Source organism: Euprymna scolopes, chromosome 1, assembly GCF_053919585.1.
Source record: "Euprymna scolopes isolate OS-2025 chromosome 1, ASM5391958v1, whole genome shotgun sequence".
NCBI lineage: Eukaryota > Metazoa > Mollusca > Cephalopoda > Sepiida > Sepiolidae > Euprymna > Euprymna scolopes.
This window is the reverse complement of record NC_136482.1, coordinates 84,690,329-84,704,433: the sequence shown is the minus strand read 5'-3', so window position 1 is coordinate 84,704,433 and position 14,105 is coordinate 84,690,329. Positions and strand designations below refer to the sequence as shown.

Here is a 14,105-nt window from a genome sequence, read left to right as displayed (position 1 = left end):
TCCATGGATGATTTCTATGGAAGTAAAATAAAAAATAAAAAATACAAATATTCCAAAAAAATACAAAAAGATGTCTTATCGTTCTTTACTAATCATGATTCATTCCACTTTATTGCCGCTTGCTTCATGTCTTTTTGTTCTTTCTCTGTCATTTTTTCTTTTTTTTTAATTCTTTTATTTATTTCTTCTTATCGGCGTTCCTACAATTTTCTACGTGTTGATTAAGCTTCAACATGTTTGTCTGCCCGCTGTAATCTCCCTTTTCCCCATCCAACTTCAGTGCCCCGCCTGCTGTGACAAATCTGGGACCTTCCCATTTATCACCATTCCATTCCAACATCCAGCTTCCCTGGAAGACAAAGGAGTAGCAGAAATAAAATGCTAACAATTAAAAAGACATTTCCACGTTTTCTTCATCCAACAACTTGTCTTATTAATGTCTTTTTATTTCATTTCTAGTAGATTTTCGTTGGAGTGGTTCAAATTTCATGAAGTACTTGCTTTGACTAACAGATTAGTCATTAATGGTGATAAACCATCATTTGGTAGAAATATAATTAATTTTCAAGTAATTTTTTGGTTTCCTAAGCTTAGCTTAATTATTAGCGTGTGGGAATCATAATGAAATCCAACTAACTAGTGAACTGAGTTAAAAATTCATGAACTACTTTTGATATAGGGATGCAGGATTCCGAACAGAAAGTGGGGAATTGTTTAGAAATAGAACAATTTCAGGTGTAATTTTTTATAGCAAAAATAATTTTTAAACAAGTCTTATTTTGGCAAAATTTCATTTTTGTGAAATGAGATATTTTTCATAATAATAATAAACCTTTACTTTCGAACATACTGATTATAAACAAGATCGTTGCTAAAATACGTTACATACATCTGGCAGTTGGTTTATGACAATAGCGAAAGTTTTATGGTATTCTTCAATAAAACACTTTCTTTTCATCTGTACGTTTTAATGCATCACCATGCATTCAATATGAACCTTCTAGTGTGACAAAATTCGAAGAACTATGCTTCAATAAGTAAAAACACCGAAAATAGGAATTGGAGGCAGTGATTTCAACACAAACATTGGAATATTGATTTTTTTTTCTACTAACTCAACTTCGATAGTTTGCAGATAAACTATAGTACAGTAAACATCACAACAAAACGGATTAAATAACAATAAAGATGAATATTCAAGTCTCTTACCAATGTGGATTCTTAGAGTGTCTCTTTAAATTTAGTTTAAAATTCATTCTAATCAAAATTAAAATTTATCAATATTTTCTGTTTGTAAAAAGAAAAAGACTTACAAAAAAAAAATATAAAACACTAGTAAATGACATATGTGCTTATGTAAATGAAAAAATAACTTTCAATATTGTATATTATTTTAAACTCAATTGTTGAGTAAATCTTGCAATTATGATTATATTTTATTTCAACTAACTTTACTATAAAAAATTTCAACTAGTCTCTTTGTAAAAAAAATGCCAACTAGCTCTTCTGCTGCACAGTTCAAGTAGTCCTTCTGTAAAATATTTCAACTATTAGAGAAGTAAAATACTTAATAGAAGAGATAGTTAAACTATCTCATCTATAAAATATTCCAACTCGCGCTATTTTCAATAGCCAGCCGATTTTATAAAATAGTTCACCCGACTTTTCTCTAAAATATTTCAACTAAATTTTCTCTAAAATATTTAACTAACCTTTCTCTAAAATATTTTAACTACCGTTTCTCTAAAATATTTTAACTAACGTTTCTCTAGAATATTTTAACTACCGTTTCTCTAAAATATTTTAACTACCGTTTCTCTAAAATATTTTAACTACCGTTTCTCTAAAATATTTTAACTACCGTTTCTCTAAAATATTTTAACTACCGTTTCTCTAAAATATTTTAACTACCGTTTCTCTAAAATATTTTAACTACCGTTTCTCTAAAATATTTTAACTACCGTTTCTCTAAAATATTTTAACTACCGTTTCTCTAAAATATTTTAACTACCGTTTCTCTAAAATATTTTAACTACCGTTTCTCTAAAATATTTTAACTACCGTTTCTCTAAAATATTTTAACTACCGTTTCTCTAAAATATTTTAACTACCGTTTCTCTAAAATATTTTAACTACCGTTTCTCTAAAATATTTTAACTACCGTTTCTCTAAAATATTTTAACTACCGTTTCTCTAAAATATTTTAACTAACATTTCTATAAAATATTTAAAGCAATTTTTCCAATAAATATTTAACTAAACATTCCAATAAATATTTAACTAAACATTCCATCAAACATTTAACTAAACATTCCATCAAACATTTAACTAAACATTCCATCAAACATTTAACTAAACATTCCATCAAACATTTAACTAAACATTCCATCAAACATTTAACTAACGATTCCATGAAATATATCAACTAATCCTTTCGGTAAAATATTTTAATTCGTCTAAATGTATAATTTTTCAAATTAAACTTCTATAACTATTTCTACTGAGTTTTATGCTTACTTAAACTTGTGTTTTCTAGATCCATTCCTTTTTTTACGAATTCGTGGTGTGCTTTATTACTGGCTTTCTATTTTTCGCCATCTCTTACTACTACTCGTTTGTCTTTCAATCTTTTTCATTTCATTTAATATTATCATTACCTTCGATATATTTGCTTTACTCTCTTCATTTTTCCAGTGTCCCTTTTGTTAACGCTCTCCTTCCTTGAATTCATTCCTTTTTTATTCTCCCTCCCTCTCCTCCTCACCTATTTCACTCTCCCACTTCATATGTATGTTGGGATGAGTCAGTCAGGCCAAAGACGAACACTTGGGATTCATTCCTTGATATACAGGCAGATTATTATTGAACTTCTTGTCAACTGGCCTAACAACAGGCTGGCTGGTTGAGCCTAGATGCTGGTTGGTTGATTTGATCTGGGATGGGAGAAAGTTAGGATGGGCTGATTGCAAGAGGAGGCTGAAGATGGGTGGGGCTCCTGTTAGCCATGCAAATTGGTTTTGACTTAGTGAATTAAAATAGGGTTGACAGAGGATGGAGGGGATAAAGAAATAGGAAGAAGAGATAATGGAAATTAGAGTAAAGGGGGTGAAATGGGGAGGGAATGGATAGGTCCAAGCGTCTGTTTAGGAAATTAACAGTTTGTATAGAATGGTTAAACAGAATGAAAAAAAAGAAGGCAGTTTAAAATTACCTGGCAGATAAGGAAAAGAGATGGGAAAACCGATTACAGCTACAAAGTCTGATAGTAGACATATCCAACATATGCCTATAAACAGAAAATGCATTTTGACACGCATATACATAATACACACGTACACATACATACATACATACATACATATTTATATATATATTTATATATATGTTAAAATGCATCTAAATAATACATATAAAATTATTTGAAAAATTATGCATAATAAAATAAATTTGAATTAAAATGTATGTAGACATATAATGTATAATAAGTAAAATGAAAATATTCCTGACTTTAATGCATGCACGCAGAGATTTATATGTATCGAATGCTCTCTCTCTCTCTCTCTCTCTCTCTCTCTCTATATATATATATATATATATATATATATATATATATATATATGGTGAGGCAGAGCAACTTGCTTATTTGGAATATCAATTTAAATAAGCAAGTTGCTCTGCCCGACCATATATATATATATATATATATATATATATATATATATATATATATATATACACGGATACGTGTTTCATCTTTCTACAACTCATTAACCTGATTAACATGCAACATTATGAGCGTTACACTTGTGACGTAAAGAAAATGTTTTTTGTGGCATAACAGAAACATTTTTATGAGAGTATATTAAAATGAAAAAAGAATATAGATTTCTAGGAGTCGTTCTGTTTATAATGGTTTATTTTTGAAAGAAAAAAAAACTTACAGCCATTGAATTATAAGTTGTTTGCCAAACTTATAGGTAAATGTGCACTAAACAGATACTATAATACTTAAAGTTAAATTCAAATTTTGACACATCTCTAATGGTTGTCAATAGGTTAAAGTAGATTTATTTGTAAGAAAATTGCATAAAATAACGTAAACGTAATACGGAAATAAACGATGTAAAAAAATAAAGAAAATATTAATTGTTTATTTGGATAATTTAAACGCAAAAAAAAAAACAATTGGAACGCTGAAAACATACACAGTAAAACGATACATTTTATTGTCGCATTGATTATTTGTTTATGCACGCATGCGCAACCGGAAGTTGTAAACCGGATATTGGGTTACAACACATGTTAAAAAGTCATTTGAGTTTTATAATTATTAGTCTCGCAAGTAACTGCGAGACAAACAAAATGTTACTTAGAGACTACTATTGAGTAATCCAACGTAGGGTACCGGTGGAAAAAATAAAAAATTAATTTACTTGAGACATACTTATTGAACATTTTCTGAAATAGTACAATAATTACCTTGACATTCTTCTGTTTAGTTTAAGATATCATTTTCAGATATTTTGATACTAATACCGTTATTAAAAAAATAAAAATTGCCGGATTTTAGTTTCATAAGAGTTTTCCATAAACAAACCACTATTCGTACTACCATAATAACAGCGACACAGAGAGAGAGGGAGAGAGACAGAGAGACAGACAGACAGACAGAGAGGGGGGGCTACTGTTCAGTATTTGTGTAAAATATTACATAACTGATTTTTCCCCTATTTTTGATTATCCGTTACATTAATACCATTGCTAAATTAATTTAGTTTAAATCCCGCATTTCCATCCATGCTCACCACCGCCCACCGAAAATTACCGACTATTACCGAATGAGCAGACGTTAAATTGTAACAAACACACATCCGTAAAGTTGTTTATTTATGTCTGCGGTGCAGAGCTCCTTACATGAAACATTTTCTTGCATTATTTAAAACTGGTAAGCGTACTATTTTTTTTTTGTTTGTTTGTTTACAAATGCTGTGTCAATAAAATTCTTACTTTCTTTTATACCACTATAACATAAACAAACCACTATTCGTACTACCATAATAACAGCGACACAGAGAGAGAGGGAGAGAGACAGAGAGACAGACAGACAGACAGACAGAGAGGGGGGGGCTACTGTTCAGTATTTGTGTAAAATATTACATAACTGATTTTTCCCCTATTTTTGATTATCCGTTACATTAATACCATTGCTAAATTAATTTATTTAGTTTAAATCCCGCATTTCCATCCATGCTCACCACCGCCCACCGAAAATTACCGACTATTACCGAATGAGCAGACGTTAAATTGTAACAAACACACATCCGTAAAGTTGTTTATTTATGTCTGCGGTGCAGAGCTCCTTACATGAAACATTTTCTTGCATTATTTAAAACTGGTAAGCGTACTATTTTTTTTTTTTTTTTGTTTGTTTACAAATGCTGTGTCAATAAAATTCTTACTTTCTTTTATATTTATGCGTTATTGGTAAAACTTTGTTTATACAAATTCCTGGGACTTACGTAGGACCCCCCCCCCCTGGAGTAAATGTGGCATTGCGGTGATTTTGCGGCCTGTCAAGAATATTATGAATATATTATTATCATTTTTAATTTTTTAACTGGCTGTAACATTTTCTTGCATTATTTACAACTTTTTTGTTGTTTGTTTACAAATGCTGTGTCAATAAAATTCTTACTTTCTTTTATAGTTATGCGTAATTGGTTAAACTTCGTTTATACAAATTCCTGGGACTTACGTAGGACCCCCCCTCCCCGGAGTAAATGTGGTATTGCGGTGATTTTGTGGCCTGTCAAGAATATATTATGAATATATTATTATCATTTTTAATTTTGTAACTGGCTGTAACATTTTCTTGCATTATTTACAACTTTTTGTAAATAATGCAAGAATATGTTACAGCCAGTTTTTGTCTTTCGATATTTCTTATCGTTTCTTCGCAAGTTTGCCGGCGACGACGTAATGTCCTAACCTCATTATTAAGAAAATAATAGTGTGTTACAATTAGTGCATCTGTTCTTCAGATGCTGCACTTCCATTTCATGTTCTCTTTCGGTGGAGGAGAAATCTGTCACGACTGAGACAATTTTTATTTTTGTACCTTTTCTCCGCGTTAAAAAACGACCCTGGTGTCTAACTCTGTCCCGTGGGGAGGCATAGTAAATAGGTACAATAAGTGCATGATCACCAACATTTTTACTATAAGGGTGTAACAAATACTCGTGTAACAACGGTAACATAAATGCAGAAGCACATTTTTACCTAAGTACAAAATTAACAAGAAGTAATATTACGACAATAATCATTATATAGATTTACATAGTAAAAAAAAATGTTTTCTAAACTTCCCATTTCGCCCCCAAGGGCACAGAAGTTGTCAAAAATGCCCCAACAGTTTAAATCTCATATTTTTATTCTTGCTCAACAACGCCCACCAAAAAATCACCGATTAATAACGCATTAGCAGACGATAAATAAATTGGAAGACTCTAAGAAACGAAATAAACAGTCAAGTTTTTAAAACGATTTAGCAAATAAAGCCATCTTTGTCATTTTCTTTGATGATAGGCTGAGTTAGATTAAAATGACAAATTTATAGGGTATTATATTATTCTGGGGGTCATTTCTTTTATTTATCTTTATTCTCCTTTCACACATGTATGTATATATTACTACTGCACACCCTTACTATACATTCGCCCCCCCCCCTCATTTTCTACAATCTATTTGTCACTCTCCCCATTCCCCTACCTCAACGTCACTATTCCTCCACTTTTTCACTTCGTCATGTTCCCACCCCCCTTTCACTGCCCCTATTTTCCACCTCCCTGACCGATTCTTCTTCTTCTCAATAGTACTCTCAATACTTCTCAGTTCTCTCTACTATTCATTGTTGACCTTTATTTAATTATTTTATTTTTTTTATATTGCTCATTCAGATCATCCGAGACTTGAGACTACAAAGTGACAATTAGAGACTCAGACTGTTAATTAGAGAGAAAGAGAGTGACGCAGGAGGGAATATAAAAGATTGTAATGGAAAAGGAAGGATCGAGTCAAAGTAAAAGAAAGCCTGAGTGATAGATTGTTCAGGAACAAACAGAGAGAGATATGAGCAAGGAGAAAGCAAGTGAAAGAGAGGAAGAATATCGCCAAGAACAGACTTTCTGAGAGTGAGGGCACTCAGAACAGGAAAAGACAACTCAAGCTTGTCAAGACACTGCATAAGGCTTGTCACTCCTACCACTTGTTTGACCATTTTTATACATTTTCTGACTCGTTTCTTGTTCAATTTGCACATAATTGACATATTTTTGCCAACTATATTGCATTGCAAAGTCATTAAAATTGTATTTATGTTCATAATTATAAAAATGTAATATGTGATTATATTTTTTCTATTTTCACTGTGAACAAGATAAAATTTAATTAAAATATATCTTTTATGAAATAGAAATTATATTTCACAATTAAAAATTGCATAATTCATTTCGAATGTAAGCCTCGTTATCACAATAAATGCTACATTATGCATAAAAACAGATCTATTATTCTGATGCTTCTGATCATTGGTGGAGTCGAAATTAACCCAGGACCTATTGATAAGCAAAATGAAATGGAGTACACCAATGCAAATGATGGCAATAAAAAAGTATATGATAAAATTGCTGAAAAAGCTAGAAAAGCTGAATATTATAGAAAAAATAAAGATAAAATAAAACAAAGAGTTCAGAATTATAAAAAAAAACTCAAGGCGGTAAATAATGATACTTATAAAAAAAAGCAAAAAGAGTCAAATAAAAAATATTTCAATAAAAATAGAGAAAAAATGCATGCGAAAATGGCCCAATATTATAAAAAAAATAGAGAAAAAATTTGTGCAAAAGCATATTATAGCAAATATAAAAATAAACATAGAAAAACAGCATCTAAATTTACTTGCAAATTCGAAATGTCAAGCAAAGATGCTAATTTTCATCGACACATTCTGATTAGAAATATGAGACAAATTAAAAAACGACGAAGATGTTATAATGAATTAATGCAAAAAATGATTATAATGCGGAAAATGATTATGTCATACAAAAATATTGTCAAAGAGAATATAACAGACCTACAGGAACGCAGATTGGCTAATAAAAGTGCATTCAGCACTGTCAACAAGAAATATATTGAAGGAGTTGGCATGAGAAACTTCATGATCAACCAATTGAAGAAGTACTTCAGATGCATCCACTCTTATGTAGAAAAAGCCAACAATGACGGTCTGCAGACTTATTGGGGCAATAATTTGTTCCACTGCTTCACCAATGAGCACTTTCTTTGCGATAAAAGCAAATATGAATATGTGCCATTGGCTCAGTTGTCAAGACACAATTTTAAATTTATGCATTGCCAAGAATGTGATTGCAGTGAATTAAACACATTTGAAGTCCCCATAAATGAAAACAATGAAAATCAAATTAATAACAGTGACTACAGAATATCAATGACTCGTCTGTGTAGAATCGAAGATGGCTGTCCAGACTCAGCTCAGAAATTGGAATATGCTAAAAGATTGCATAACAATTTGTCTGATTTGAGTCCGAATTTGACAATTGCTCAAATGAGGAAGAAATTGGATAGTTTCCAAAGTTGCAAAGGTATGCATTCTGATAGAATTTATTGCTGTGGCCAAAGTGATTGCACGGACAAGCTGGCCCTGCTGAAACTCTTGTCACCACACTCGCAACACCTGAGAACAGTGATCAGAAAAGTATATCGATTATTGTCGATTGGAACATGGCTTAACAAATATGACATCGCAATACTTGAAGGTGACTGGTCAATATATAGTGAGTTAATTTACCAGGTTAGCAGAGATGCTACTATTTCTGACCTTTACAATGAATCCTTTTCAAATGAAAATGAATTTCACACTGAGGTTTATGTAACAACAAAATATGCCAATTTGTTTAAAAAATTTCAAAAGGCAATTTATGATTTTAAAATAAATCATTGTGACATTTGCAAAATGCGCAAAAAAGATTCAGAATTGCATGAATGGGACAACTGGGATAAAATAAAATCTCAAACAATACTTAACATTATTAAAGCAAATTACACATTACCATGTATTGTATGCAAAAAATGTCAATCGGATATGATAACATACAAAAAAGTACCAAATTTGGCATCGATTAATGGTCTTCAAGTTGATCACATCCCACCTGAAATCTCCATTTTGAATATGTATGAAAGTCTTCTTATTCAAAGAGCCAAATGCTTTATGAATATAATTAAATTGGTGCCATACAAGTTTAAAGGACTGCAAAGCCAGTTGATCCCAGCTATCAGAGGAATAGCTAGTCATTTGCCAATGCCAATGGAAACAACTATCAACCATGCTATGAATACATTGCCAAACAATGATCATAAATTACTTGAAATTATAGTTGATACATTGCCAAACAAAAAAAATATTATTTGGCGCTCATTGGTTAATATGGATAAAGTTCTCAAAGCTTTGGATTGGTTGAAAAACAACAATATCTTGTACAATGACATTAAAATTGATCGAAATGCCAACTTGGATGAAATTGTCACATGCACTGGGCGAAATGATAGTCTGAAAATGGATCATTTTCTGACTCAGACTGGGGCTCAGATTTCATATGAGCATCACACGCTCATTGAAATGCAACCAATGTTGCCACCTGAAAAGGATTTGACGATTTTCAGGCAAAAAAGAGTTGAAGGAGTATTACTAACTGACAATGACCCATTATTGGAATTGTTTTGTTTTCCTGATTTGTTCACAAGAGGTAGATTTGGAATGTTTTCAAATGAACGTCCATATGGCAAAGTAAAACCATACATGTACATCAGAAATCGATTGAACCATTGTGATCCTAGATTCAGAAGAAATATTCAATATTTGATGTTTTCTGCCGATAAAGCTGATAAACGAGCCATTGATGCTGGTATTTATGCTATAATGAAAACAGCAAAAATGCCAAAAATAACAGTTGCTGAACTGAAAAAAAGATTGACAAATAATGATAAGCAACTGGAAGGCAATTTGTCGATGATGATGGCAAATATGCGAGGATCTAAGGAATTTTGGGCTCGAAAATACACGGATTTGCAAGCTTTTGATGAGTGTTATGGAGTACCCACTTTCTTTTTGACACTGTCTTGCAATGAATATATCCTCAAAGATTTGCACGAATTTCTTGAAAAGTTGAATAATACAACTAAAAAATTTGGACAAATAAATAATGATGATATTGTGGCAGTCAGTGAACATTTTTATCATAGATTCACATCATTTTTGAAGATTGTCATACTTGACAAAAACGGCCCTCTGACTGAAGTTGCCCATTATTTTTGGCGATTAGAGTATCAAAACAGAGGCACTCCTCATGTACACATGAAAGTGTACTGCAAAGATGCTCCTATTTTTGATGAGACTGACAAAGATTCACACAAAATAGTCCAAACTTTCATTGAATCTATTATTACTTGTCAACTTCCCAACCATTTTAAATCACCTAAATTAGCCTATTTGGTGAATAAAGTGCAAAGACACACTTGTGGTGGATCATGTTACCGTAAAAAATTTGTCAGAAATAAATTTTACACAATTTGTCGCTATGGATTTCCTAAATCTGCTGGAAATTTCAAATTTAACACAATTGAAGAAAGTGTTAGGTCACATAAATGTGGCAAAAAAATTAAAAAATTGTATAATTTGAATAGAAGCTCACAAGAGCAGTACATTAATGCTTACAACCCAGCTATTTTGATGATGTGGGAGTCTAATATTGACTTGCAGTACATTTCTGACAATTCAATGATTCTGAACCATTACATCACCAGCTATCAGACTAAATATGAAACATCTGAGACTGAAGGTGTGTGGTCATTGGACCAATCAAAATCATTTTATGGTAAATGCAAAAGCGCTGGTCTTTATACATTGTCCAAAAGAGATTCAGGAGCTTATGAAGTTGCTGATAAGCTGTTGGGACATCACTTGTTTGGAGCTTCTGCAACTGTAATGTGGGTCGGTGCTGATATACCTGAATATAGAACCCGCAGATTTTTGCCACAAGAAGAATTGGATCAAATGCAGCCTGATTCTACAGATTTGTATTATGGCAATATGGTTGAAACATGGTACCCGAATAGACCTGATTCTATGGAAAATAAAAGTTTGTACTATGTTGCGAGAAACTATGAAAGAACAATGAATGCTTCCACAAATGATGATGAGAAAGTTTCATTGAAGCTGCGAAATAATCATGGCTTTTTAAAAAAAGTGAAAGAAAAAGCTATAAAGACGCCAAATGTGAGATTGACTTCTGAAACAAAAGAACGATATTATCACAATTTGTTGATGCTGTTCAAACCTTGGCGCCAAGAAGAAATTGATTTACTTGATGGCTGTAAATCATATGAGCAATCATTTTATCAAAATGCTCCATATTTGTCTGAAATGACAAATTATGAAAGTATTAAGAAAAAAATTAAAGATGCTATTGAAATAAGCAAAAAAATAGAGCAAAAATCTAAAAATTATGCAAATGAAAATAACGCTGATGATGATCAAATTGATTGCGATCCTAATATGGCTAAAGAGGCAGATAAAAATGAAGCTGATTTAAATATGCCTCAAATCAGACATGTCACTGAAGCTCAAGTTTTAGAAAATGAGCAAAAATTGAATTTCATTCAAAAAGAAATTTATAATGAAATTATTTCCAAACTTGAGCAACAAAATCTTCATTGGAATGAGGAAAACCCTATTCACAGGTGCAATTGTGACGATTGTCCACAAATTCTCAAATTTATTAGTGGTTTTGGGGGTGTGGGCAAATCTTTTCTGATCAATGCACTGGCAGATAAAATTACTCTCACATATCCTGCCATCAATGGACCCAGTGTAGTTATTTGTGCTCCTACTGGTGTCAGTGCTTACATTTTGAAAGGATCTACATGCCATAGAGTCTTTCAACTAAATGTGCAGCATGGTTCTACACCTAAATATGAACCATTATCAAAGGATAAAATAAAAAGTTTGAGAACCATGCTTGGATATGTGAGATTATTCATTATTGATGAAATAAGCATGGTTAGTCACTTGCAATTAGCATTTATTCACCAACGTTTGCAAGATGTTTTTGGTGATATTAGGAAACAAGTGTATCCATTTGCAAACATGTCAATTGTTGCATTTGGTGATTTATTCCAGCTTCCACCTGTTAATGAAAAACCTGTATTTTCCAAAATATCTATTCAAGATGCTAGAAAATCAAATTTGGGAATTGCTGGTATAAATTTGTGGTCATATTTCGATTATGATGAATTGACCATAAATATGCGACAAAAAGATGACAATGAAAACTTTGTTAATATTCTTAACAGAATTAGACTTGGGTCACCAACTGATCAGGATATTGAGATCTTGAAAAGGCATCGAATCAATCCTAAACAAAAAGCAAATATTGATCAAGTTACTGATCTTTTGCAAAATTTGCAAAAGAAAATGCATATTATTTGCATTGTACCCACAAATGAATCTGCTGAGGAAGTGAATTATAAAATGTTGAAAAAAAATAATATTCATATCATTGAAATTTCAGCAACTGATTCCAACTTAAGACAAAAAACCGTAACAAAAAAAAAATCAAAACAGACACCAAAAACTTCTAAACTTAAAAAGATTTCTGACACAGCTGAACTTGAAACTGTGCTTAAAATTGGAATTGGTGCTAGATGCATGTTGCGTCGGAATATTGATATCGAAAAAGGACTTTGCAATGGTACAATGGGTACAGTCACTGAAATACAAATGAAAGATGGCAAAGTTGTTGCTGTGACTGTAAAATTTGATCATATGGATCATGCAGTCAATGTTGAATTTGTGCAAGCTGACTATGAACTTTCTCGTGGCCTCTTTGTGACTAGATCTCAAATACCTTTGTCACTCAGCTATGCTTTAACTGTCCACAAAACCCAAGGTATTTCAGTCGATGGTATCATTGTTGACTTGGGATCTGATGTCTTTTCAGATGGAATGGCCTATGTAGCTTTGTCACGTGCTAGAAAGCTGTGCAATGTCTATTTGATCGACCTTGACCCTCATAAATTGACCATGTGTAACAAAAGTGCATGGACTGAATATAATAGATTGAGGGCCAAAAGAGACAGGGTTGATTTGCCACCGCTTCCTCCTTGTTCTGTTAAGCCTCAAAGTTTGTCATTGTACAAACAGACTTATAAACGAAAAAAAACAATCGTTATAGATCATGATTTGAAGCAAAAACATAATAGTCCAAATAGAAAATGGCTGAAAATAGACAATTCAATTTCTCAAAATAATTTGGACCTCAAATTGATCAATGAAAGAAATGCTTGTTTTGCTAACAGTATTGTTCAGACAATTTACCACCTTCCTTTGTTGTCTAACATCATTAAAAGCATTCCAAACATTGATTTGCCAATTCAGCAATTAAAAAGATTGCTTGTCCCTGGCACTCACAGTGTTGCTGATCTTAGAGAATCAATCGGAGGCGTTTTTAATAGTGGCCAACAAGAATGTGCTATTGCATTTTGGGAATCTTTGATAAACAAGTGCCCTGACAGTGCCAAACAATTATTCACTTTTGAAGAAAGTAAAGTGATGAAATGTCTTAGAATACACAAACAAAACTGCCAAAGACTACAAGATAGTGAATGTAATTGCACCTTTAAAGTTGGCTGTGGGTTCCAAACCTTGCAGATTGCTGGAATACCACAGAGATTAGTTATTCAACTTCATCCTACTGATGGTCGACAGCAATTTAAAAGTTTGCTCAAAACTGATGCTTCAGTGCTCAAACATTGTATCAAATGTCAGCAAAATACTGAGCACTTGGAAAATGTCACTAGAACGTTTCCTACTGCAATGAAATATTTGTGTGTTCAAATAAATAGATTTATGTTTGAAAATTATAATCCTCGGCGAATTAATGCTGAAATTATGAATTTCAGTACAAAAAAACAAAATATTTTTGGAACAAATTTCAAAGTAAAAACAGCTATTCTGCACACTTTGAATAGAG

The 14,105-nt window shown here is 32.1% G+C and overlaps 1 protein-coding gene across 1 annotated transcript in view; it reads left to right on the top strand.

Moving 5' to 3' along the window:
- Positions 1-5,260: 5,260 nt before the first annotated feature.
- The window catches only part of LOC145280665 (uncharacterized), a 20,529-nt gene continuing 11,684 nt past the window's right edge, over positions 5,261-14,105 (top strand). Inside the window, exons 1-2 of the mRNA XM_080132172.1 lie at positions 5,261-5,395; positions 6,957-12,751. Coding sequence (XP_079988298.1) covers positions 7,547-12,751 — 5,205 coding nt within the window. The 5' untranslated portion in view covers positions 5,261-5,395; positions 6,957-7,546. The remainder of the gene's footprint in view (positions 5,396-6,956; positions 12,752-14,105) is intronic.